Source organism: Rhamphochromis sp. 'chilingali' (assembly GCF_963969265.1).
Source record: "Rhamphochromis sp. 'chilingali' genome assembly, chromosome: 12".
Lineage (NCBI taxonomy): Eukaryota > Metazoa > Chordata > Actinopteri > Cichliformes > Cichlidae > Rhamphochromis > Rhamphochromis sp. 'chilingali'.
Window position 1 is genome coordinate 22,696,798 of NC_137939.1, and position 22,930 is coordinate 22,719,727.

Sequence of the window (22,930 nt, forward strand, 5' to 3'; positions counted from 1 at the left end):
AGTCCTGTTGATGTGTAAGCAGGGACTCTGCCTCAAATCTGTAATATTCAGGTTATAGGCTTTAATGATAACATCTGTAACTATCTAGTCCATGTAATGAGAGTTTCAGCAGTTCCTGTGAGTCCATTCAATCTGAATGTTTACTGTTCCTTCCTAGCGAGTTACATGCATGAATTATACTGCAATGCGAGATTTAGGTATGTTATGATTTCTGTTTCATGTTCTAACATTATTTTACTACAACACATTTCTTTTCAAATTAATTTTCATCCTTCAAAAACTGAAACTCCATGGAAAATATGATTTTCCAGGTTTTTCTCTGTTTTGACATGTTATGTTTTTTCAAAATATGTATATTTTCAAATATATCTTTGCCTTCAGTTTTGGCAGGTGTTGGCCATTTTGTTTCTAACCAAGTTTTTTTTCTTCAAAAATCTATTACTTTAATCTCAAAAGTTTTTAATTTTTCCAGCACCTAAACACAGCCCTTCTATTTTTTTATTTTTTTTTTGCCTTCAGCTGCACCAATATGCCATAAAGGGATATTCTTTGTCCCATGGGGGACAATAAATAAATAAATGAAGACCCAAACATTTTTACTGTTGTAAAACTGTATAAGCCCAAAGCATTTTTTCTTCTTTTATTTTTCATTTTTTGAGACCTGACAATCTGAGGGAATATTTGGGTATTTGTGACTTAAATTTATTGATTTAATTTCAGAGAATAGAATTCTTTCCTCTTTCACTATAGTACTATTGGAAATGTTATTACATTAAGCTTTGAGTTTTGTTTGTATTCCTGTGTTTCGCGGTAGGATAAAGCTAAACAAACGAGGCCTTTGCCTTTAAATAACCCGGAAGTAGAAATTGTGGCTGAAGCGGATATTATCGTGAGGCGGAGGTCAGAAGTTCTCTCTCACAGCCATCTTGGATATAACGTCCTGAGTCGGTGAGTGTCTCCGCTGATAATCCAACATCATCCAGCTGTTTTTTACTCATTCCCACCTGAATCAAAGGGTTGGCGTGTTTATTGAATGTAGAGTCATTATATCCGTACAACTATTACCGTTGTGTGGGCTCTCTACTCGGTGATAAATGTGTCGTTGTGCCGCTGATTACCGGCTCAAAATGGGGGAGCATGATGTCTTGCAGTCCGCTCACACCTTGTCAGGGCCGCAGTGAGTTAGGTGGCCTGAGATGAGGGAGATATTTGAGTGACAACAAGTAGGTCACTTTAAAGAGGATGAATTTGGAGAAAAATGCGGTAGACTGGGTTATTAGCAGCGAGCTTCCCCATGCTGAGGCTAACTTGAGCTAACACTAAGCCTGCGGGCTAAAGCATGGGTTCATTATGGCCTATTCAGCTAGTTATGACAACTTCAAGTCGGTGTATTAACAGTCACTTATGTTGGGGAGCTCATATGTCCCGACTTATGTAACTAACTAAATATCTAATCCTTATTTTTCTCCGCAGCAACTATGCCTGGTGAAGCCACAGAAACGGTCCCAGTCACCGAACAGGAGATGCAGCAGCCTCAAGTCGAGACTGGTTCGTATATTTTTGGCTTTCTCACAACCTGCATGCAGTGCTGCATATTAGAGAGTGGGGTTCTGGATGAGAGGCTCGGGGTTTAGGGAGTTAACTCGGCTGGCAGGACCCTGACTTGACGTAACAGGTGACTCACCAGCTGTGTGTTGGGGACGTCCGGCCCTAAAACACAGTTAATAATACGTGTGTTTGGAGCAGAATGTATGCCCACACTGAGGGGATTTGCGGCAGTAAACGCTAATCCAGGACCCCTTTCTTTCATTTAAACACAGGCTCACAAATGCGTGTGGTGACTTGCACTGATAGCTGGATTTGGGACACAATGCATGGTGTTAAGTGTGGTTTTCCATGTGCATGATGAATGCCTTGAAAACCAACTAGGTGTGACAAAGTAGTGGCATTGTGTGTTGTGTAATTATTTTCATGTGACATTACAATTTTGCTTTAGCAGCACTTTATAAACCATCTATTTTCGTTGAAGAAAACTGTGCTTTTAAGCACATGTTATACTTGTTTAGGGCAGGTTGTCTGCAGCAATAGTACGTTGTTTAATCTGCAGTTTAAACGAATGAGTCTGTTGCCTTAACAAAAGTCTATGCAATTTCCTGTTGTTTGCAGCAATTTGATAAACAACAGTGCATTATATGCTTGAGTAAATTAAGCCCCACTTGGAAAATGTTTTTATCTGTCCCAGTGGTTTTATTGTGGAAGACAGAGTGGTTTTTGGTGGAAAAAAATGTAAGCTTTTCCTGCAGAGTTTTTGCCACATATCAAACAGAGCTTGGCCTCTGACTAAAGAATGTGCCTCATGCATTAAATTGAAGAAAAAGGCTCAGAAATTAGACTTGGACTTAAAAAGGCCAGTTTTAAAGTCTGAAAAACCCTGACAGTACAGCACAGACCTTAATGATGGCAATAAGTCTGTTTGGTGGTATTATAAAACATATAAACTTAGTAGGACAAAAGGACTGAAACTGTAGTCCACCATGAACAGACCGGTTTAATTCGTGATGGCCATGCAATGTTATGCAGTGCAGTCACTCACTACAGAGGGGATTCAGTGCACTACTACAAATTACACTAAAATAATTTTGAAAGTTAGTCTGTATGCGTTACACCAAGCCAGGGATGTCCAACTCCAGTCCTCAAGAGCTACTGTCCTGCAGCTTTTAGATGCATCCCTACTCCAACACCGCCGAATCACATGGTTCGGTTACCTCTTGAGCATGCCATCATGTTTGGAACAGACCCGGTAGCAAGCCATTCATTTGCTGCAGGTGTGTTGGAACAAGGATGCATCTAAAAGCTGCAGGACAGTAGCTCTCGAGGACTGGAGCCGGACACCCCTGCACGAAGCCATTTTCACCAGAAAAGGGAGGAAAGGCAATTATAGTTATCTGGTGTTGTTGTAAGTTTGTTTTTATAGGGAAATCAGACTTGGTTTTACTGAAAGCATTTAGTCAGATGACATGAAATGACTGAACATATGTTGATAGGGTGCTCAAAGCTTAAAATATATTGATCTGAAATATGTTCCAAAGTTATACATTTAAAAATAAAGCCATCTCATTGTGACAAATTCAAACGAATACTACTTTATTTTTAACTTTAAGCCTGCTGGTAACTTTTGTTGGACACTATGTAAAATACAGAATTGTAATTTTCATAGTGGTTGTATTTGTTGTTTACTCTCTTTATCCATGTAATTGGATATTGGTGAAGGACTAAGAGTAGCAAAGGTAGCTTTGTGCATTTATTTGAACTTTGAACATGCAGATTTAAGACAACAGAGTGATGGCAGATGCTGCACTGCAGTCTTATTGTACTCCCATGATCAGTTTGGACTAGAGTAGAGCTGGGCGATATGAGATTTTTTTCATATCACGATATGTTTTTTTTTTCCATTTCAGGCGATAACGATATCTATCACGATATAAGCCAAATAACTATATTTGTAAGATTTAAATGTGCCGTTGCTCACAAGTAAAATGTGAAATAATCAGCAGCTTGTTTTTATTTAAATATTTATTTCCCATAATAAGTTCAACAGGATAGATGTACTTAACTCATTCACTGCCAGCCATTTTCAAATCAGGTAACTCCCCACTGCCAGGGTTTTTGAGCATTTTTACTCATTTTTGAAGAGCCACAGAAAACTGTTATGATCATATAAACGCTGAACCTACCAAAATGAAGAACAGACTCTCTTCTTTCATCCAAAAAAAAGCTTGTTTCTACCATTTCCCATTCTTTAGTAATCAGCTGTAGGAGAGGTGGGTTCCACCAAAAATGCCTGTTTTGACCAAAAAAAGGGAGAAAACGAGCTTTTTGTGAAAAATACATTTCAAGCAGAAAAGTGCCTTTGACACTAATATTTCTTGCTTTGTGACACCTAACATATAAAATAGTTTTTCACTTCTATAAAACAGAAATGACACTGAGAAAGGTTATGTTTTATCAAAACAATTTATTTACAAATATATGAAAAAATAAAATTCACTGACAAGCTGCCCGAGGTTGTATTCTAGCCCCTCCCATTGAAAAACGTAATTGACGTCTATAGACGTCAATGGCAGTCAACGTAAGTTTTTCAATTGACGTCTATAGACGTCAATGGCAGTGAATGGGTTAAGGAACATGAGACTTTTTCAGATAAATAAAGGCAAATATTGCAAACTACACAAAAGGCAGCCGCTAAAGCGTTTAAGTTTCAAAATAGAACAAACGAAACAGACTAAATTGTCAATTCCACTTAGAAACAAAATATTAATTCTAAAAATAAATCTTAGTTTGTTTTACAGAAGAACAGACAAAACTGACTAACTTTTGTCAATATCAAATAAACTGAGAACTAAAAGGAAATTCTCAATCTCTCCTTGTTGTATAGCTGAGCTTTTCAAACAGTTTTAACAGTTACTTTAGTCTGACAAAAGCCAAATGACGAATTAGCGCTTCCAGTCAGAGACTGAGGCTACGTCCACGCGTACACGGGTATTTTTGAAAACGGAGATTTTCCGTTTGTTTTAAAAAATAATCCCGTCCACACATAAAGGCAGAAATGAAGGAAAACGCTGCTATGAACATGCCAAAGCAGCAGGTGGCGCTAGATTCCTAACCGTGCAGAAATGTTGGCCAATCAGAAGTCTAGAAGCCTCGGTGGGAAAAAGTAAACAAAGCTGCGGCATAGAAGCAGAACCGAGTCGTATGTGTGGAGGGACAGTAACTGTGTGTATATGTAAGCATTTAAACACTGTAGAGAGTAGAATTAACAGTAACAGTATTGTAGAAATTCATTTCACCGAAACAATAACGTGGCGCACAGTGTGACGCATGCACCAGTTTATTGTATTTCCAGACTTTCTTTCGGCACAATTTACAGTGCACGCTACTCTGTTTTTTGTCAGACTTGAAATAGCTGAAATACCTTCACACTACGGAACTTCTATGGCTCTTCCGTTCGACAATCTCTCCGGCATTGGAACCATCATCTGTTTTCTCTTCGGTCACGCTCGGTTGATTTTTCTAGTCGGCACACTCATTTCCTCCATTACCCGCTGGCTGCTTCCCAAACAAACACACGTGCGGCTTGGCATTTGTGCTGTACGTAACAAGTCACGCGACGTGACGCTGCGGCTGTGATTGGTTCGGCTCTGCGCTACTTAGTTTGGATTGGCTGTTCTTTTTTATTTTTTTTTTATTTTAAGAGGACAAGAGCGGCGAGGTCTATCGCGATAGCTTAATTTCTCTATCGAGTAAAAGTTATATCGCGATACATATCGTTATCGTTCTATCGCCCAGCTCTAGACTAGAGGGAGCAATGTGACGTTCATAGGAACACAAATTAACCTTTGACTGGAAAGGTGTAGTGGCTGAAGCTTTAGACTGGGTGAGTTCTGGATATTGTTCAAGATAAAAGCTGTGAGGTAATTAACAGAGACACATTTCATAGTAATGTTGCCTGTAGATCTGCTAATGCTGCCTGTACTGATCTCCTCTTGGTATAAGAGTACTTTTGATTTAGTCAAGAAATGCTACTGAAGCAGTGAAGTGATCTCGTTCAGCGGTTTCTAAGTGCAGTCCTGTATATCGAGTCTTACACTTTGAATTGACATGCTGCTGTTTCCTGTCACATTTGGACACTGCACGTATTTTAGGACTTGAGCACAGTTTTGTTTTGGGGGGATTTTGGGAGCATATTTAACAACAAAAAACTGGGCTGATTCCTGCATTGCTGCAACTTTCTCACATACACAAATTCTTCTTCACGTGTGGAGCACAATTTTATTTTATTTTTTTTTTCCTTGTCGTGTTGAAGCTCGTAGTCTTGGTCCTCAAGTCATCACGGTGAATGCCCTACACCCCGTCACAATGTTCTTAGTATTGAATGAATTTCCTCCTGTGATAGCTGTTTCCACTGCGAGCAAGGCAATCCCACTGGAGAACCCCCCAGAAACCTCTGCTCAAGCTAAAGAGAGCGCTTCTGCAGAAGAAGCTCGCAGTCAGGCTACCTGTGACCAAGCAAATGGTGTAGCTGCAAACCAAGAAGTGACCAGGGAAATGGAAGCAAGTGGGTTGAACCCAATACCTTTGTCTCAGCAAGGGCTCACTGCTGAAGTAGCAGGAGCTTCAGCTGGTTTGGCACCTCTCAATGAGTCTTTGCAATCTGCTGAGGCTGTGAGTGTTTCTTCAGAGCTGCATATTTGTGAAGGAGCAGTTATTGCTGGAGAGGAAAATCAGTTCTTCATTTCAGCCGAAGAATTGACCACCCAAGAGGTTATGCTGACTTCTGAAGAACAGTCAGGAGTACCTGGAGGAAAAACCTCAGCTGATCCAAAGCTTTGTACTTCTGAAGATGGGAAGGCCAGCGATGACGCAGAGACTGTGGTAGAAGGTTTAACGAATATGTGCTTGGATGCAGCTCAAGATGGAGTAGATGCTGGTGACGTGAACGTCACCATGGATACTCAAAATGAAAACGTTGACAAGACGGAGCCTGTAATACTTCTGTCTGAGGTCATTCAGTCAATGGATGCCGCTAAATCTGAAGCCCAACCTGTTTCCACCCGCCACCTTTCAGGTTGGTTTATGTTCTGTGAAACCAGAATCACATTAAACACCTCTTGTTTATTTATGATTTATTTGGTCCCCACCTTTTCAATACATCTTGTTGGCTTGTTTCTATTCAGCATGTGGTCATGATGACATTTAACACTAAGGTGCCAAGTTGCTTGAGGCTGCTGGCTTTTTTTAAGGGAGAGTTTAAATTTTATGGAAGTATATCATAATTGACATAAAGTGTAGTTATTCTTTGACTTGTTTTGATGCAGTGTAATGTCCTTTTTTACCATCCTTACATGACTTTTTACACATTTGTTTGCCTAAAGTGTAGTTTTTTAAAAATTATGGTAAATCGAATGCATAATTATGACCCATTTCAATAAAAACTTGGATGTAATTGAATTGGGTTAGTTTGTTTTGCCTGGTGTTTGCTTTTACTGGATGTACCAGTTCATTGGTGCTGTGTTTGTGTTGCGTGATTTCGTAAAATGTGCGTCTACACTAAATAGTTTTTCAGTGTGGAAGTTAAAGTGTCTTGTACATTGAGTGGCTGTTTGCATCCAACTCAAGGGAGGTATGCTTTTTTTCCTAACCATAAGCCAGAAGATTGGGTCTTGATTTAACCCGCATGAGAAAGACCTCCAATATCAAAACAAAAGAAAAACTTGAATCTTTTTTTGTTCAGCTACACCTCCTGCCCCAGCTTCCTCCAAGCAACCTGAGGCATCTTCAGGCCCTGCTAAGCCCAAAGGCAAAAATGCCAAGAGTGCACAGGGTGCCTCTGCCCCAAAGGCTGTCCCTGGCAGAAGAAAGCGTTCCTCTATGTCTGTCTCTTCGTCCTCTCCTACCTCGCCAAAATCAACTCCCTCCTCTACTCCATTGTCACCTTTGCCATCTCCCCTTGCTGCCTCACCTGGCAGCTCCTCTGCTAATCAGGGTAACCGTTCAGGCCCAAAAGTTGTCAAGGCTGGCAAACAGGGTAAGGCTAAAAAGGGAGAGGCATTTGTGCCTGCTCCTGTCCCTGAGTGCAAGGCCACAGGAGTTGATGAAAAGCCAACAGAGCCTAGCCTCAAGCATAATGTAGCTGATGATGCTAAACCTGCCCTGAGTGAGACAAAAACCCCATCACCAGGTGCGACAAAGGCTGGTGCAGTGCCACCTGCTTTTAAAGTTACCTCAAAGCCTGCTGTTGCAGCACCAGTATCATTTTCAGATACTATTGCCTCTAGTCCTCCTAAGTCAGCTGATGTTAAAGCAACCTCGTTGAAAAATGCTCCACTTATTGCATCTGTTGACGATGAGCTCCCTCCCCTTATCCCACCTGAGAAACCAGTTAAAATGCCAGCTTGTGCATCTCCTGTTGAGAAACAAGGTACAAAGCCTGCTACATCTCCTAAGCCTAATGCTGAGAGCTGCAGTTCTGCTCCTGTAGAGGCTACAAAGACACCAGTTAAACCAAAGGCAGACAAGCCAAAGCCTGTTAAGGTTGCTGAAGCAGCCCTAGTAAAATCAGCTCCCACTGAAGTTGCTAAGGTGTCTTCTGAAATATCAGCTGTAGCTGATGATGTTGCTAAACCAGCTCCTGTCAAAGCTCCTAAAGCAGGTTCCAAGACTAAACCAGCAAACCCTGGCAAAGTTGAGGAGGTTGTGGTGGAAACCCCAAGCAAGCCTGCTCCTACCCAGGCTGCTAAGCCAGCTCCTGGGGCCAAAACTGCTTCTGCTGAGGCTGCTGACAAAGCTTCTAATAGAACTAAACCACCTGCCAAGGAAAAACCTGCTCCTGCAGAAACTAAGCCAGTAGCTGAGGCCAAACTTGTGCCTACTGAGACTGCTAAGCAGACAGCTGAGGCCAAACCTGCTCCCATAGAGGCCAGTAAGCCAGCAACTGTCGACAAAGCCCCAAATGTAGCTAAACCACTTGCGAAGGCAGCGGCCGAGGCCAAACCGGCTCCCTCAGAGACTGCGAAGGCAGCGGCCGAGGCCAAACCGGCTCCCTCAGAGACTGCGAAGGCAGCGGCCGAGGCCAAACCGGCTCCCTCAGAGACTGCGAAGGCAGCGGCCGAGGCCAAACCGGCTCCCTCAGAGACTGCGAAGGCAGCGGCCGAGGCCAAACCGGCTCCTCCACAGACTGCTAAGCCAGCAGCTGAAGCCAAACCTGCTCCTTCAGAGACCGTTAAGCCACTGTTTGAAGCCAAACCTGCTCCTTCAGAGACCGTTAAGCCACTGTTTGAAGCCAACTCTACAACCACTGAGGCCACTAAGGCAGCCAAATGTGCCTCCAAGAAGACACCTAAGCCAGTGGCTGAGGCCAAATCTGGCCCCAACAAGGTTCCTAAACAAGCTGAAGAGATTAAAACTGCAGCTCCTAAGGCTGCAAAGCCAAACGCAGAGGTCATGTCTGCCCCTGCTGATGTTAACATGACAGCTGCAGCACATAAGCCAGCTGAAGATGTCAAGCCAGCCAAAGTGGTGGATGTTAGTGCAGCATCAGCTGAGGTTGCTAAACCTGTAAAACCAGTTGCAGACCCTTCACCTGCTCCCTTAAAGCCCACTCCAGTTGAGCCTGCTGTTCCTAACCCAGCTCCCCGTAAACTCACGTTTGCTGAGGCAGTTGCAAAACCTGCCCCTGTTAAACCTGAGGTTGAGTTAATTACTTCAACTCCTCCTCAACCTGTCTCGCCACCTAAGCCTGTCCCCACACCTGCTAAAACCCCAGCCAAGATGGAGCCTGTGAACGACAAGAACAATAATGGTATTTCCTCCTTTCTCTCCTCTTGTGCCGTCTGTTTGTTTTGGGGTTTCTCCCCCCCCCCCCCCCCAATCTGTTAGCGTTCTGAAAGATGTTCGGATGCTTAAATATGCTTTTCTCTTACAAAGGTTAGCTTGCGAAATAAATATATCTCCTATAGATGCTAAAATATAAGATGCTATTAGATTTTGGCAAGTGTGCTCCTGGTTTTGGAATGCATTAGTTCTATTGGTTACTGTTTGTTTAAAATGTAGTGCAGGTCAATGCTGGTATTATCATGTGTTGTCTGATCAAGTTTGGAAATGGCTTTTTTGGCTGGAAAGAGATTATGTTCTCAAAGTCCTGAGGAAAATTACTATAATGGTAATAAGATGACAGAAAATGTGCTGTTTTGAATCGAAGTACTTTGTTCCACAATATTGGTGCAGCTTACCTTCAGATTAACTTTCAGGTGTACACATGTAACCTAAGTGGCACATTGTGACAGTTTTTCTGTTGGTCTCTACAGGATCCGGCACTGAGTCGGACAGCGACGACTCAGTCCCTGAGCTGGAGGAACAGGACTCTGCACAGACACAGACACAGCAAGCTCAGGTGAGACTTGAGTCTGGTTTATTGTGTTCACTGGTATAGGTGTCCGTCATTGACTCTTCACTGATGATTTACACAGTGACTTTCGTTCTTCTGAACCTACTGAAGCCAGCCTTTCTGTCCTGAGAAGAGATGAATATAAAACGTATCTAATCGCTGATTCTGCATTTACTCGTTGGTGTAAAACACTTAATGTAAATTCTACTTTAGCTTGCAGCAGCTGCCGAAATAGATGAGGAACCTGTCAGCAAAGCCAAACAGAGCCGCAGTGAAAAGAAGGCACGAAAGGTAACAGTCCCAGTTCACTCAGTGCTCTATAAACATTCTGTACGTCTAAAGATTAGATTTGATAAATTTACTTCCATTTCTTTCAGGCAATGTCAAAGCTTGGTCTCAGGCAGGTAACAGGAGTCACTAGGGTCACCATTCGCAAGTCAAAGAACATCTTGTTCGTCATCACCAAACCAGATGTCTACAAGAGCCCTGCATCAGATACATACATCGTCTTCGGGGAAGCTAAGGTAACGCGCCAACAACAATACCAGTTGTCAGGGTTTGTCAGTAGAGCTGCTGAGTGTGTGTAGTCTTAGCTTTGTGTAATGCAGGCAAATGGACTTCATCACCGCATTCATAAGCTAAATATTTTTGCTAAATGATGTGCTGACCTCTTAACTTCCTCACTGCTTTCCTCAGATTGAAGATCTTTCCCAGCAAGCCCAGCTGGCCGCTGCAGAAAAATTCAAGGTACCGGGAGAAACTGTATCAAACGTCCAGGAAAACACACAGACGCCAACAGTACAGGAGGAAAGCGAAGAAGAAGAGGTGAGATGCAGTTTAGTCAAATGAAGATGGGCATGGCTTTGTGTTGGAGAGATGATTAATGTTTGCATTGATTATTTTCATAGGTTGATGAGACCGGAGTTGAGGTCAAGGACATCGAACTCGTCATGTCACAAGCCAACGTGTCGAGGGCGAAGGCTGTTCGGGCCCTGAAAAATAACAACAACGACATCGTCAATGCCATCATGGTGAGATTTTGACTATCTATCAACAATTTAAACACTTTACTCTCCAGCGCTCTTAAGTGATGATTTAACACAGTGACTTTCGTTCTTCTGATTCATATGAAGCCAATATTTCTGTCCTGAGAAGAGAGCAAAGCTTTAAAATTATATCAGCTAATATTTACACATCCACTGACTTTTGCTTTTGCTGCTTTGCAGGAGTTGACAATGTAATGGGGACCCTGTCGACGAAGAGTTGACGAAAGGTTGCTGATTTAATCCAAACTCATTTATACAATTTATACCCAAGATGGAAATAAAGTCGTGGCTTGATGAAATTAAATTTTGTTTCGTTTGTGGTTCTTTAGTGGGGAAAATGGAGCTCTGCTGTATGAGCAAGTGTAATTATTAGTCTGGTTAAGGCCGGGATAGTCACAGTCCTAATCTGGGAAATGTATATATGTAGTGTGGGTTCATTCAGATTTTTATTTTTTCCTCTCCTGTCTTCTTACGAAGGCCCAGCATACAGACTGCAGGTTAGGTTTGAAGCTGTTACAGTGCTAACAGCACAGAGGTATAATGGAGACACTAGTTTTCTTTTTTGTTTTGTTTTGCAGTAAAAATCTGAAAACTTGACTGTAGAAGAATGTTGGTGTTTTATTTAGTGGGGGATGTGGATTCCTGCTCTAAGAAAACTGTAGATCTCTCCATGTTTTGTGGACTTTGTGTAAGACTGAAGGTATCACATTGTTCTCGGAAAAAATAAAATTGATAAATCTGAAATGACTTGATGCATAACTTCTCATTTGTTTAGGAAATTGCACAAAATGACAGTGAGTACTTTTGTCAGACCTTAAAGGATTTAAGGATTTATTTATTTATTTTTTCAGGAACTGCTGACGGCGTCATTTGAGACAACTATAATCAAATTTGTATCTGCTTGTTTTTACTTTGTGTATAGTGTTTTAATGTGACATTTATAAGGTAGAACTGTTAAGCTAATATAGAGTACCAATATGTTGGGCGCCTCCTGGGTGTGTCCTGCTGGGAGACCAATGGGTAGACCCAGGACACGGACTCTTGGCTGCCCTGTGAACACCCCAACGTTCCCCTTGATAACCCAGAGGAGCTGGCTGGACAGACGGAGCTCTGCGTTTCTCTGTTTAGGCTGATGCCCCCGCAACCCGACCCTGGAAAAGCACAAGAAAATTCAGTACAGCTAAAAGTAGTTGTTGATTGCAGAAAAAATGCCGCAAAATTATACTTAAAGCATAGCTGAATTAGCTTGCAAATGACTAAGTCACTGGCAGACTGAGCAGTGATTAATATGGTTGGTATACATTCACCAGTGACTATGTTAGGTACACCTGTTCAACACTATTTCATCACGCCAAGTGCATGGCAGCCAAGTTCAGTTTCAGTTCAAATTTTATTCGCCACATGCAGTGGCAGGTTGCCCTGCAGTGGAATGAACCCGCCCCCCGACCTTACACATACACACACAACACAGACCTCACATGGGGATACAAGTCAGAGAACGGTTGCATTACAGAAAAACCACTGAAATGTACACTACTATGGGAAAAGTACAAGAGGAAAAAAAGAGACCTCTGCTCATGCTGGGCTACAGGAGGACAGCATGAGACTGGAAACAAAAAAAACTGCACAGAAAGCACACAAATGTCCACAGTACAACATTATAGAGCACGTGACCAGCAACAGGGTTGGATAGGGGATAAGGAGTAATCCCAGGCAACACAGCAGCCATCCTGCCACTGCGCCGACTCTCCAGCGCGGGCCCAGACCCGCCTCGTGTTCCCAGAAGGCAACAAGCATCGAAGGCATTTGAAGGGGAGGGGGGATGTGTGAGTGCTTATCAGTGTAAGTGTGTGCGTGTCCATAGTTCAGCTGAGACAGTGTCCTTCACCCTATCAGGCTAAGTATAATATCAGTGTATTTAGTTATGTAGATGTCGTCAGTGAGCGCATGACATTTTAACTGGGCATCAGATAGGTATAGAAAGGTGAATTAAGTGACTTTGAATGTAGCATTTCAGTTAAAACTCAACATGCAACATTCAGATGCTAGGCCTGCCTCAGTTCTGGTTTGCAGGGGTGTTGTGATGGTGTGAGCATATTGTCTTGGTACACTCTGGGTCCAGTTAAGCATTGTTTAAACACCACAGCCTACCTATCGTTGCTGACTGCGCCTATCTCTTTATGACCACAGTGAACCCATCTTCTGATGACAGCTTTCAGCAGGATAACAGGCCATTTCTTAAACTGTTTTTTGTTTTTTTTAACATAACAGTACATTCACCACACTAATGGCCTCCACAATCACCAGATAACAACCCAGTACAGCACCTCAGGGATGTGGTGGAACAAGAGATTCATATCAAGTTACCTAACTGGTGATCTTGCACTGACAACATTTTTAACTAGATTTCCACCCAGCTGAGCACCTATGGGAGATTTCAGAGTGAGGTGTTAGCTTTTCACGGCCATCATCAAAACACCTTTTGAGTTAATGGTGCTCCATGGTGCTCCACGTTTATTTTACCTGCTTTCTTTTCCCAGCTGTGATTTATATGCAACACTTTATAAACAGAATGTTGGAATGTAATGTATTTGATATAATGTTGCAACCAGTATCCAGTTTTCTAGACTGTGTTATCAACTTCTGATCATTCCTTGAAAAGGTCGATGGCTTCAAACCCTGCTTTACTCGTTTGACTGCCGTACTCGGTGTTCACCGTTTAAAAAAAACAAAAACTCATTATGTATTATTTATCTTTTAGTCTTTTTTAAGTAAAATAATACAAACTTCTTAACAAAATTGTGTGTTGCTGTTCTTTTGCAGTTTTGGGGGCTTTTTTGTGGAAATACTTAGAACTGGTTGTGGGTTTGACACTGCCACCGGGTTGGTAAAAAAAAAGACAAAAAAAGAAGAAAACTTCATACTAAAACTATGCATGTCCTTTTACATGTTTTAATTCTATATTTTATATTGTATTTATTTTCTGACTGTTTTATTTTCACTTGAGCACATATTAACACAGATTATATGTGCTCAAGTGTTTTAGATTATAAGTAAAATTGTCGGGATATTAGGTCCGTAGGTGTTTAGACAGTTTTTCTTTTTAAATATTTATTCATTTAAACCACTTAAATTAAACCTGAAAGTGAGCTACATCTTGCTTGATTTAAAAACTGTGGTGGCAAAATAAAAATAAATCATTAAAAACAAAACAAAAAAACCGTCAGAGTAAAAATACTTATGGATCTATCTGTATTTATATTTTTGCATGCATTTGAGTTGCTAGTTGCAGTTACATACTACAAGGATCCTGCAGCTTCATAAGCCTTGATAAACCGTTTGAGGTGTTTGGACCGCAGTCAGGTTGTAGTGACTTGCCATAGTAGTCGCCCTCTCTCGCATCACTCGCAGCTGTGGCTGAAAGCTCTAGAAACGTCTAGTGCGCTCGGAGTGCGTTAGCACTGCTATTCCGTTCCTGGGATACGCAATAAGATCCGGAGTAGAGTCCAGGGGCTAGAGGCGTTTGCTTTGGCCGTGTGTTGGGCGGCATTCCTTCTTGTTTTACAGGCGCCACCGATCTTTTTCACGAGGCTGTTTTATCTGTGATAAAGAAATTCACTTCACACCAAGACATGTAAGTTGTGGGGAGCGTACGTAAAGGCGCAGTGGAGGGAAAGTACGATAGTACAGGCTGAATGATTAGCTAGCTTTAGCAGCTTGAAACATGCTGTTGGAAAGGCGGGAGGGTGGCATGGCCTCAATGAAGTAGGGACTCAGCGTGACTCGCTGCCTTACAAACTGGGTAAAACCTCACAGTGTATCGGCAAGGCTAATATAGCAGACCGCTTTATCCTTCATTGGCGAAAGAGTCGGTTTATTTTAGCTGTAGCATGGGTCAGGTGTACCGCATGGCACGACTAGCGTAGCGGCACCGCTGTTAGCTTGGCTACAGGAGGCTTCATTAAGACTTCTGGAAGGCTAAGATCAGATTAGCATCGGATCTGCGGCAAGATTTCCGATTTGTAAAGAAAATCAGACTCCATCAGTGGTTTTGTTTGGGCTGTAACGATGTTTAAAGCTAGCTACCCCACACTGCATTGAGGGTTTGTAAGAGGATTTATCTAATGAGACAGTCACCACAATGCTAAGAGAGCAGTAAACATACCTGTAGCTTCCATGCAAAGACCATTTAATTAATGGATGCAGGTCAGCCAGGCTCATGCATGTGTTCTGTAAAATTACTTGAGGTGGAAGTGTGTGGTAATGAAGCCAAATATACCCATCATTTAATTTGTATCCATTGGTGTTTTTTAAAAAAAAAAGAAAAGTACATGGCTTTTCTGTTCATCCCTCATGTTCAAAGTTAGAGATGAGCTTTTCAGAACTTGTCATGCTACTAGACCACATTAAGTAAAATTAGCAATACTGGCTCACATTATACCCTAAAGACTTAAAAGTTAAAAGGAAAATTTGAGAAGGGGGCCCCTCCATCCACAACAGCTTGTAAATGTGTCTTGTCACAGTTTAGTATCCACAGATGTCTCACTTTTGATACTGGAGCAGTGTGTGTAACTCGATGCTCTTTACAGCAACCTCACACAAAGGAGGTTTGATAACAGGCTGTCTTGTCTCTTCACCAGCACTCGGATTATTTATTGTTTGTTTGTTTTTGTTTTTTTTCATTGAAGTTGTTTTTGAAGGCTTGAAAAGCTGAACTTTTAAAGGATAAAAGTGAGTTGCATGCTTTTTCTTCTTTTCTCATGCCCTTCATTTTCTTAAAGGCATCCAGCGACTGCCAAGTGGTACGACAGGAGGGACTCTGTTTTTATAGAGTTCTGTGTAGCAGACAGCAAAGATGTTAAGATCAATTTTGATAAAACAAAGTGTGGTTTCAGGTGAGTTTTCCTAATTCTGGCTACATTTATCTGTGCATTTCTTGTTGGACCTTCTCTTATATGGTATATTTATAGTGAGTATGTGTCTTTGTTCCCTGCAGCTGTCTTGGAGGAACTGACAATGTGAAGCACGAGAATGAAATAAACCTTTTCGATGCCATTGATGAAAATGTAAGTTGTACTGACCGCTTTCAAAAATGCTATAAAACATTTATTCACTGCACACAATGCAGGAGTGACCGCATTTGTTTCTGTGCTCTGTTTAAACCTCGACCCAGGAATCCAAACACAAACGCACAGACCGCTCAGTGTTGTGCTATCTACGAAAAGCGCAGCCAGGGAAGGCGTGGCCGAGGCTAACGAAAGAGAAGGCGAAGGTCTGCCACACGTGAGGACATCTGAAAAATATTCAGATTTAAGCAACGACAGCAATTTAAAAAAAAAAATTGTTGACTTTGTTTCCACAGCTGAGTTGGCTCAGTGTCGACTTTAACAATTGGAAAGACTGGGAGGACGACTCAGATGAGGAGATGGGCAACTTCGATCAATTCTCAGATGTAAGCGCTTTGATAAAATCATACTTCATATTTGAAAAGTACTTAATTAAAAAACACTTTTCACGTAATGAGGCTAATACAAAGCTTTAATACAGACAGTTTCAAATTGAACCAGCAAAAGAAACAACTTTGAAGGCAGATATAGGGTACCTGACTGTAAAAATACTTTTTTCCCCTGCTTTTTATTTTTTTAGTCTAAATAAACTCAGCTAAAGCCAACAAATGCCAGAGACATAGAAAGTAGCCCTCTCTTTTCTCTTCCAGACATGTCATCCTCCTAAAAACAGTAGGTTTAGGCAGACTTCTTGCAGACTCTAGTCTCGACTCTTCCAGGTGAAAATTCCTGTACTTTAACCTACTTCCCCACATGACCTTCTTCAACATACTTTATACTAGGGCTGTTCGATATAACGATATCTATCGGATGACGATATAAAAACGTCTGTCGTTTCATTTTACGCTATCGTTTGTTTCGTGTTACGGCAATATTTCTTTCACCGTTTTGATGGTCACTGTAGTGGCTATATTAATTTCTTACAGTTCTCTTTCTCTTATTTTTAATATAACCACACTATGGACGGACAAGCGCCTGTTTTTATGCGTTGTCGTTAGCAACAACGACAGTAAAACCATTGTGTCCACTTGTTTATTTTCCACATAAACCTTTCACAATAAACCTCAAGATCCTATTGAGACTTTTCAAAATAAATTGAATCACGTGAAAGAGCAGATTATTTACGGATGAGAAGTAAAAAAAGAGCCGCCAGGTGCTAAAAAATAAACCTTAGACTCAAACGTTAGAACAGGCTTTTCCCTGCAGCACGCCGTGTAATAAATACTCACAAAGAAAACGGCAGCCGTTACAACTTATGTCTAAAAATGTATCGTTTCATGCATCGGTTAAAACACTCGACTCCAAGTACACGACGCCCAGCTGGAAACACTTCACGCATGTCGAGCTGCCCGAGATTCACAGAATTTACAGAAAATGTTACATTTTTGTGATTTATATCGTTATCGGACGATAGATGTCTTATATCGGGATATGAGATTTTGGCCATATCGCACAGCCCTACTTTATACTACTTATCAGATCTGCATAGGTTGAAGTCTCCCATCATCTGCACATTTTTCTGAATCTAAAAACGTGACACCTATGTGCAATTGGTTGAAAGGTTATTTTATTACTAGTGTGTCTAATAACAACAGAAATCTGTTGACTACCCGTGTCTGTAAATGATAAACTAAACAAGTTGTTTCTGCTCTGCTATTGCCAACGTTAAAGTGGAACCATTGTGTTTATGTTCGGCCATATGTACTGTTACAATGGTGGATGCTGGTAAATGGTCATATTAAACAAAGTTTCAAATAATGAGCTCAGCAGATTTTCAGGTTGCTCCTGTTTGTTAAACATCAAAGCTTCAAACTGCTCTAAATACTCAGTTTTAGTTGTTTTTAACTAGTCTTGAATCTTGATGAATTCACTGAGAGGTTAAGTCTAAATAAATATAGGGCGTCCACCCAGGAAGCGATTTGCTCATAATGTATCAGTCTGTCACTGTTGGTTGCTAGTGGACATTCCAGGCTCCAGTTGCCTAGGTAACCCTGTAAAGTATTTACAAACCTGTCATACATTAATCAGCAGTATCCCCAGCTCTCATTGGTACTCGCTTCAGTCGCGCACCTAGAAGTTGGGAAAAGTAACCCTGGACTCACCCACTTCCCATTGTTTTTGTTGTGTTTTTTAATATGAATGATCATTTTGAATATAAATTGTGCAAAAGTACTCTGGTAGAGTCCAAGACAATATAGAACCATGTATATTTTCATATAAAGGGCTGGAATAAGTGTAATCGATCTGCTTTTAAAAAAACAAAACAAAACTGTTTTGACTGATTAATGCATGCCTCAAATCTAATCTCATGAGGAAGAAGGGGAAAAAAATCAATCTGTCTTCGACTCGTTGGCATTTAAATGATGTGGCTTTAATTGCTAATCTTATATTGCAGATGATGAACAACATGGGAGGAGAGGATGACCTACCTGATCTAGACGGTGCAGATGATGTAAGACCTCCTCTTCAGTCATCTCTTTGATTGATCTTATATTTATAGATAAGGGAGATTTTAATTGGTGACACTAGAGGTTGTGGACGTAACCTAAGATCGATTTCACAGGTCTCTTATTTTTTTTCTTTCAGGATGAATCTGCAGATAGTGACGATGAGAGTAAGTATTTGAGCTTCTGTAGCATCTACACTTATAGCTGTATTTATTTATTTATTTATTTTCAATCAACTTTTAATGTCTCCTTTTCACTTTGCTTTCAGAAATGCCAGATTTGGAGTAGAAGACCATAAAACTCTGGAGAGAAAACAGAAGAACAGAACAGAGAAGACTATTAACAAATGTATATCTTGAAACTGAAGGCAGTGACAAACAACTGTACATAATGAGTCAGTAGCCATATTTAAATCCATAGCCTCAGCTCCAAACCTTTGACCAATCAGTTCACTGAAGGTTGATATGCATGGTATTGTACAGAGCAGCTATCTCCACTTCCATTTGCTGTACTGCACCTTTTGGATATCTTGTTTTACTGTTAAATATTACAACTAAGCACACCTTATTTGTTGGAGGGAAAAAAACTGTATAGTTGTCCTCAACTGAGCAATGTGTGTTAAAGAGATTGACAGTCTGTCTTCAAATGAATTGGTTCAAAGCTGATTAGGCACAACCATTCCTAATGTTGTGGTTTTTAAGGTAGTCGACCAGTGTAGTTTCTCATGATTTTTTGTTTTTTCTAAGAAAATAATTAGGCAAATTTACCAATTGGGTTCTTCTTCAAGCATCTCTCATGTGCGGTGAATTAGAGATCCAAGAAGACTGTTTCAGTAGCTTAACCTTCCAACTTACATGTTTCCCTTTACTTCTTGTTTAATGCTCGTTAAAAAAAAAAAAGAAGAAGAAGAAAGAAAATTGGAATTTTCTGAACTCATTCCAGGCATATTTGCATCTTCCCAGTGATCACCTACTGTACTTTGTTAATCTGAATGAATTCAACATATGGACTATGTCTTTATACCACCGAACGTGCACACTTGTGTCAGACTGCACAAGTGAGCTGACATATTTTGCAGCTGGTAAAGAGGCTTGAAAAACGCAGCTTGATTGAACGATACGGCGACATGTAATGACCAAATTATACTTGCACTGTCAATAAACTGTAAAGGGAGACCAGTAATGTTGAATTAGAGTGGGGATTCTTTTTTTTTTATTGTCTACATCTTTCTAATAAACTGTTGAAGAATCATTTTTAAATGCTTTTTGTTTTCTTAGATATGAGGTGTCAGGGTTAATGAGTTAGCCTGCCAATATCACTGGCGTTTTGGGACGACTTCTAATCATTGGAAGTTCAGGCTGTGCAAATTTGGACTCTTATTTGAATCGGATGCAAATGAATACAGCAGGGATGATGCAATTATTCTCTGTCAAGTTTATAATGTGAATGTTTTTTGCCCAACTATAGTAGACTGAGTTTAATTTTGAGGGACCACTGGGGGAGGAGGTAAATTTCATAAATGCATCAGATTTTTTCAAAAAGAAAATGCATCGGGGAAAATAAATTATGACAGTCTCGCTGATCTGCTTGCCACTTTATTAGGTACACCTGTTTAACTGCTTGTTAATGCAAATGTCCAATAAGCTAATCACATGGCAGGAATTAAGTGCATTCAGGAATGTAGATATGCTCAGGATGGCCTGCTGAACTCCAGACTGAGCTTCACAATGAGAGGATTTAAGTGTCAGAAAGGCTGGTCCGAGGGATTCTTCTGCATAACCATCTTACCATCAAACCAGACCAGTTGTAGTTTTGCATTTTCCAATTTTTATTTTAGTTTGTTTTGACTTTTTTTTTTCTCCTTTTAGTTGAGTGTTAGTTTCAAGGTTGGGTTTTGTCGTTTCAGTTCAGTTTTTATTGTATTGAAAAATTTTCCTTTTACTTTAGTTTTTATTAGTTAATCTCTTTTTTGATATTACTATATGGAGAACATATACGAGAGGCAAGATTTGGGAAAATCTGTTAAGATACTGCAATAAAAATGTAGAACTTCTTTTGAACACAGTTAACTCTCACAGTCCTGTAGACCTCCAGCAAACCAAAGTCTCACCAAACACCTCCATCAAAGACTCATCAGGCAAGAAGTGACAACAAAGTTTTACCAAATTGACAAAGACTGAAACTAGTTAATTTTCCAAGTTCACAAAATAATTTCAGTTAGATTTCTTTCTTATTTAATTTTAGCTATCGAAAATGTTTGGGTTTTTTTTCACATCTAGTTTTGTTTTTTTGTTTTGTTTTAGCTATAACAAACTTACACCAGACCATCTTGGGTGATGGTCCGGCAAAAAGAAAATATCCAGTCAGTGGCAGTTGTCTGGGTGAAATGGCTTTGTTGATGCCAGAGGTCAGAGGAGAATGGCTAGTCTGCTTTGAGCTGATGGGAACGCAACAGTTACTCAAATAACAACTTGTTACAACCAAGGAATGTAGAACAGCATCTTTGAACAAACAACACATCTGTTAGAAACAGATGGACTGTAGCAGCAGAAGACCACAACGGTTGCCACTCCTGTTAGCTAAGAACAGGAAACTGAGGCTAAAATCCCCACGGGCTCATCAAAACGGAACAATAGAAGACTGGAAAACATTACCTGGTCTGATGAGTCTTGATTCCTGCTATGACATTCAGATGGGACAGTCAGAATTTGGCATAAACATCATGAAAGCATGGATGCATCGTGCCTTATGTCAATAGCTCAGGTCCCTACCGGTGGTGTAATGGTGTGGGTGACATTTTCATAGCACACTTTGGGCTCCTTTGTACTAACTGTCATGTCATATCACAAAGCTCAGATCATCTCAAACTGGTTTCTTGAACATGACACAGTCATCAGATCTCAGTCCAGTAGAGAACTTTGGGGGTGTGATGAAACGGGAGACACACATCATTTGCAGCTAATAAATCTCCAGTAACTTTGTGATCCTATCATGTCAATATGGAGCAAAATCCAGAGAAATGTTTCCAGCATCTTTCTGAATCTTTGCAATTAAAGCAGTTCTGAAGGCAAAATGAGATGCTATACATATCTAACAAAGGAGTTAGTGAGTGTGTATTTTAAGCTCAACTATAAAATGACTGCTGAGTGTATGATGCACTAAATAATTTACTGCAAAGAAAAGGAGGTGGATGGCAGTGAAGCTTCCTAAACTAGAGAAATATTATAAAAGACCTTTAGGGGGCATCAGTGAATTGCATTGGGATCAGCCGGCATGGGATACGCATAATTACATCATTTTAACATACAAAACGCCCACACGTCATTTACCTTGTACTGGAGTATTTGTACTTGAGTAGGATTTGGGGTAACTGTAACTTTTACCCGTGTATTTCGGCGCTATGACCCTGAAGCCTTCAGGCTCCTCGGCCCAGAATATTAGCATACTTCCTCTTCGGGCCTGAATTTCTCACTGATTGTCATTCAGCAGAAGGTGACGGTAATAAGCAACATGAGTTTCCTGTTTTCACCCTGAAGCGCATTAAAATAAAAGCGTGGCTCTCATATACAGAACGTTTATGAGAGACAAAGAGAGACATGGCAGTCATATGATGAATTAAAACCCACTAAAGAGTTCTGCAATAACAAAAACTGTGGTACAAGTACGACGTCAAGAGAGGAAAAAACTTCTAAAAACTTACTTTGCTGAAAGTTAATAATCTTTTAATCTTTTTTGTTTTTCAAGTGAATGTCAATTAAGATAAAGATTGAGATAAAGCTAAAAGATAACTGGCCAAATATGTATGAAAGTGTTTCACGATGACTGGTGAAACTTTCCACTCAAGAAGACTGGAAGGCTCAAGGTTAATAATATTGTAATAATAATATTTACCATGGTGATGTAATGATAACAATTATGCTTCTCTAAATGAAGCTATTGCTTGATTGACTTACTTTTATTTTCCTCCAACACGTTTCAGACATGATAAATGTCACAAGCACATACTAATTGCGATCATACTAAGCAATAAGTATCAGAATTAGAAGCATTTAAAGTAATCATAAAGATGCCTTTACATAGTGGAAGGATTATATGTCAGAAGCCTTGCTATTCAACACACACAAGTAAAAAAGAGGAATATATTAATATTATTAAATCTGAACAATATAGAGATAATATGAATTGCAAAAACAAAAAATATAATCAAATGATAATAATATATAAATAGACAATAACATAACAAAATTAACATAAAATATATGTCAATTAACCATAGCAATTATGTAGTAAATTATTTTAACTTTGTCTCTTTAATGCTGCTTCAATTCTAGACATCTGTAATAATAATGCAATAAAATTATTATAATTCTTCATAATAAAAAGGAACTATTTTTCATGTTTTACGTGCATTTGGTTGGTAATTCTTTT

At 40.3% G+C, this 22,930-nt stretch overlaps 2 protein-coding genes across 4 annotated transcripts; both read left to right on the forward strand.

Moving 5' to 3' along the window:
- Positions 1–842: 842 nt before the first annotated feature.
- Positions 843–11,293, forward strand: naca (nascent polypeptide associated complex subunit alpha). Of its 3 annotated transcripts, XM_080898242.1 has the most exons (8): positions 866–948; positions 1,474–1,548; positions 9,864–9,949; positions 10,157–10,234; positions 10,321–10,467; positions 10,640–10,768; positions 10,852–10,974; positions 11,170–11,293. In XM_080898242.1, exons 2-8 carry the CDS (start codon positions 1,479–1,481, stop codon positions 11,182–11,184), a joined length of 648 nt encoding a protein of 215 aa, XP_080754368.1. In that variant the 5' UTR covers positions 866–948; positions 1,474–1,478; the 3' UTR covers positions 11,185–11,293. The 3 variants fall into 3 exon arrangements, with proteins under 3 accessions (XP_080754366.1, XP_080754368.1, XP_080754367.1); XM_080898240.1 differs by lacking the exons at positions 9,864–9,949; positions 10,157–10,234; positions 10,321–10,467; ... (1 more) ...; positions 10,852–10,974; positions 11,170–11,293 and adding an exon at positions 7,292–9,857 and having other exon boundaries at positions 843–948; XM_080898241.1 differs by lacking the exons at positions 866–948; positions 9,864–9,949; positions 10,157–10,234; ... (2 more) ...; positions 10,852–10,974; positions 11,170–11,293 and adding exons at positions 955–1,223; positions 7,292–9,857.
- Positions 11,294–14,400: 3,107 nt separating this feature from the next.
- LOC308406932 (prostaglandin E synthase 3-like) lies at positions 14,401–19,755 on the forward strand. Its single transcript, XM_080898252.1, has 8 exons — positions 14,401–14,623; positions 15,771–15,884; positions 15,986–16,055; positions 16,163–16,261; positions 16,352–16,441; positions 18,451–18,507; positions 18,642–18,669; positions 18,771–19,755. Coding segments are annotated over exons 1-8 (480 nt in total). The 5' UTR covers positions 14,401–14,621; the 3' UTR covers positions 18,791–19,755.
- The last annotated feature ends 3,175 nt before the right edge of the window (positions 19,756–22,930 follow it).

What these genes read in the sequence shown, in the direction of transcription:
- naca (XM_080898240.1), top strand. Translation starts at nt 1,479, where the DNA reads ATGCCTGGTGAAGCCACAGAAACGGTCCCAGTCACCGAACAGGAGATG. An exon ending in GCAGCCTCAAGTCGAGACTG is followed by an intron (nt 1,549 to 7,291) that starts GTTCGTATATTT and finishes TTTTTTGTTCAG; the next exon opens with CTACACCTCCTGCCCCAGCT.
- LOC308406932 (XM_080898252.1), top strand. An exon ending in TAACGAAAGAGAAGGCGAAG is followed by an intron (nt 16,262 to 16,351) that starts GTCTGCCACACG and finishes TTGTTTCCACAG; the next exon opens with CTGAGTTGGCTCAGTGTCGA. An exon ending in TGCAGATAGTGACGATGAGA is followed by an intron (nt 18,670 to 18,770) that starts GTAAGTATTTGA and finishes CTTTGCTTTCAG; the next exon opens with AAATGCCAGATTTGGAGTAG.